Source organism: Nematolebias whitei, chromosome 23, assembly GCF_014905685.2.
Source record: "Nematolebias whitei isolate Nwh7 chromosome 23, NemWhi1, whole genome shotgun sequence".
In the NCBI taxonomy this organism is placed as follows: domain Eukaryota; kingdom Metazoa; phylum Chordata; class Actinopteri; order Cyprinodontiformes; family Rivulidae; genus Nematolebias; species Nematolebias whitei.
Window position 1 is genome coordinate 258,274 of NC_056520.1, and position 2,655 is coordinate 260,928.

A 2,655-nucleotide genomic window follows, 5' to 3' on the forward strand; every position below is an offset into this window, starting at 1 on the left:
ACCAGGTTGTCAGCAGCAAACTGGTTGATCCACTCTGAGAAGGTGCTAATTAAGAGACTGAGCTGAATACAGCACCTCAGACTGAGGAAGTCCTTCGGATGAGACACGAAACGTTTCTATATTTTTTTGCTTTGTTTTGTTTTTTTTTGAATGTCCAGAGGACCAGATTGAACTTTTTTTGATTTTTCTACCTGGATTATTGAGCATGCATCAGGATAAACTAGCTATGGTACTGAAAATGAACCTGGGGTTATTTTTATTCTCATCAATTAAAGATGAATAATATAAAGTTCTAGTTTTATGGAGAACTTTTTTTATACGTTAGCAGGCTATCTCTCCAGGATAAGCAAGATTCCTCAACGTTAGTGGAGCGTCATTTTCTTTCCATTTTTCTAGATGCCTGCTTTAAAGTACGTAGCTCAGAATTGAACCAAGGAGCTTATCTCCTCTGATTGATTACTTTCTTTTTCAGCAGAGCAGCTTTGTCAAGTGATAATATAGATCTAATGGGAGACTGGTGGATGATATATAACAACTAGTGAGAGTGATCGTTCTGTTTTCCATTTAGGATGGGATAGACTTACTACTAATTGGTTTAGTATTTATTAATAGTACTGACTGAAAAATAGAAGCTACACCTCTGCCTCAACCAGTTGTTCTAGGAACATGAACATTTAAATAATTAACAGGAGTGGATTCATTTATACCAACAAAATCCTCCTGTTGTAGCCAAGTTTCTGTCAGACACAATAAATCAATATGATGATCAGTTATCAGATCATTAACTAACAGGGATTTAAGAGATTTGATGTTCAATAATCCACATTTAATGATTTTATTTGTTTTTGTTCTGGTAAAGTAACTGTGTTTATTTTAATAAGATTTTTATGGTTTATATTTTTAGAGCTGATTTTTGGTTCCAACACCTGTCTGATACCAGCACACCTGTCAGACTAACACTTGTGCCCCTCTGAGCTGTGTTTGAGTCTCACCTGTGCTCTCAGGTAGGTTTGAAGAGGACTTCATCAGGATGAGGATGGAACGTTTGCAGGCCTGGATGACGCGCATGTGTCGTCACCCTGTTGTCTCTCAGAGTGAAGTCTTCCAGCTCTTTGTCACTTATAAAGATGAAAGGGTAGGTCAGGCCACACCCCCTGCAGGGGCTGCCTCAGGTAGCTGTGAGAACGTTTGATTCTTTGTCCTGATTGGCTGACGTGGAGTCTGGATGTTTCAGGAGTGGAAGGCAGGAAAGAGGAGGGCAGAGAAAGACGAGACGGTCGGTCCAATGATGTACACTCTGATTGAACCTGACGCAGCAGAACTCGACGTGAGTCAGGTGTAAGTCTTCCATCTGAACACCTGTCTGTTCTTTGAGCTGTGTGCATCAGACTGCATGAGTTCTAACTGCTGAGCAGACAGGAAGTACTTCTTCACTGGGTCTTCATGTGGTTTAGGACGGGCAGAATCAACATCAGGGCAGGTGAGGTTTGTACAACAGCAGTGTGTAATGTTGTGTTGTTGCTGTGTTGTGTAGTGAACAGAAGTGTGAGCAGTACAGTCGGTTTACAAAGTCGATGGACGATGGAGTCCGAGAGCTGCTGAACGTTGGGAACTCTCACTGGAAACGCTGCACTGGACGTTAGTATTACCACAATATATGCACGATTATGTGTACTTATAATTATCTAACAGGTTCTTTATAAGCATTTCATATATTGTCCATTCTCTATATCTACAGTTTTTATACATTTACAGTTTTAATTAGTACAGTCTGTTTTTATAAGTACAATGATCTCGTGAATATTGATAGAACTGAAAAGCAGTGTGTCCTCCGATAGTCTCGTGTGTGTCCTTTGTGTGAGATAGCGCTGCCTAAAGAGTACGAGCGAATCGGCCGAGCCTTTCAGAACCTGTCTAACGTCTTCAGCAGCAGCAAGTATCCAGGTGAGGCAACGTGAGGCAGGTTGATCAACAGTACATGGTGGTGCGATAGAGAAGGTATAAATACTTTGGCGTGTTTGTGTTGAAGGAGAGGAGACACTGACGAACGCTATGACAGCTGCAGGAAAAACCTATGAGGAAATTGCTCTCATTGTTGCACAGCAGGTAGCGCACATAGATTACAAACATGCACACAGCAAAGTACCGTTTTAAGTTTTGTGATGTTTTTTCAGCCTCAGAAGGATCTCCACTTCCTGCTAGAGACCAACAGCGAGTACAAAGGCCTGCTCGGATGCTTCCCGGAAATAGTCACTGTACACAAGGTACCGTAGCTTCTTGCATGTTTTTGACTGCTGCACTCGAGATGGGCCGCCACATCAGCAGAATCACACAAGAGATTTAGTAATTGGTTCATGCCGAATGCCCTTTCTGATGCAACCTGGGGCTTCCGGATTACAAGACCTCTGCACTGACCACTGAGCTACCACAGCCTCCTTACGCAACATACAGCAGGTTTACTGCAATACACAACTTTGTCATTACCATTTCCTTTGTTTTACCAGGAGAAACTCATAGTACTGCAGTGTACAGTAACTACACGTCACTGTACACTGCAGTACTGTGGTACTACACGTCACTGTACACTGCAGTACTGTGGTACTACACATCACTGTACACTGCAGTACTGTGGTACTACACATCACTGTACACTGC

At 42.2% G+C, this 2,655-nt stretch overlaps 1 protein-coding gene across 2 annotated transcripts in view; it reads left to right on the forward strand.

Annotated features, from left to right (window-relative positions):
* Positions 1-2,655, forward strand: part of LOC119428808 (sorting nexin-9) — a 21,551-nt gene that overhangs the window by 15,506 nt on the left and 3,390 nt on the right. For both annotated transcript variants that reach the window (XM_037696495.1, XM_037696494.1), the window contains exons 9-14: positions 1,005-1,135; positions 1,235-1,338; positions 1,535-1,638; positions 1,867-1,944; positions 2,030-2,106; positions 2,175-2,264. In XM_037696495.1, the coding sequence (XP_037552423.1) occupies positions 1,005-1,135; positions 1,235-1,338; positions 1,535-1,638; positions 1,867-1,944; positions 2,030-2,106; positions 2,175-2,264 (584 nt within the window). The remainder of the gene's footprint in view (positions 1-1,004; positions 1,136-1,234; positions 1,339-1,534; positions 1,639-1,866; positions 1,945-2,029; positions 2,107-2,174; positions 2,265-2,655) is intronic.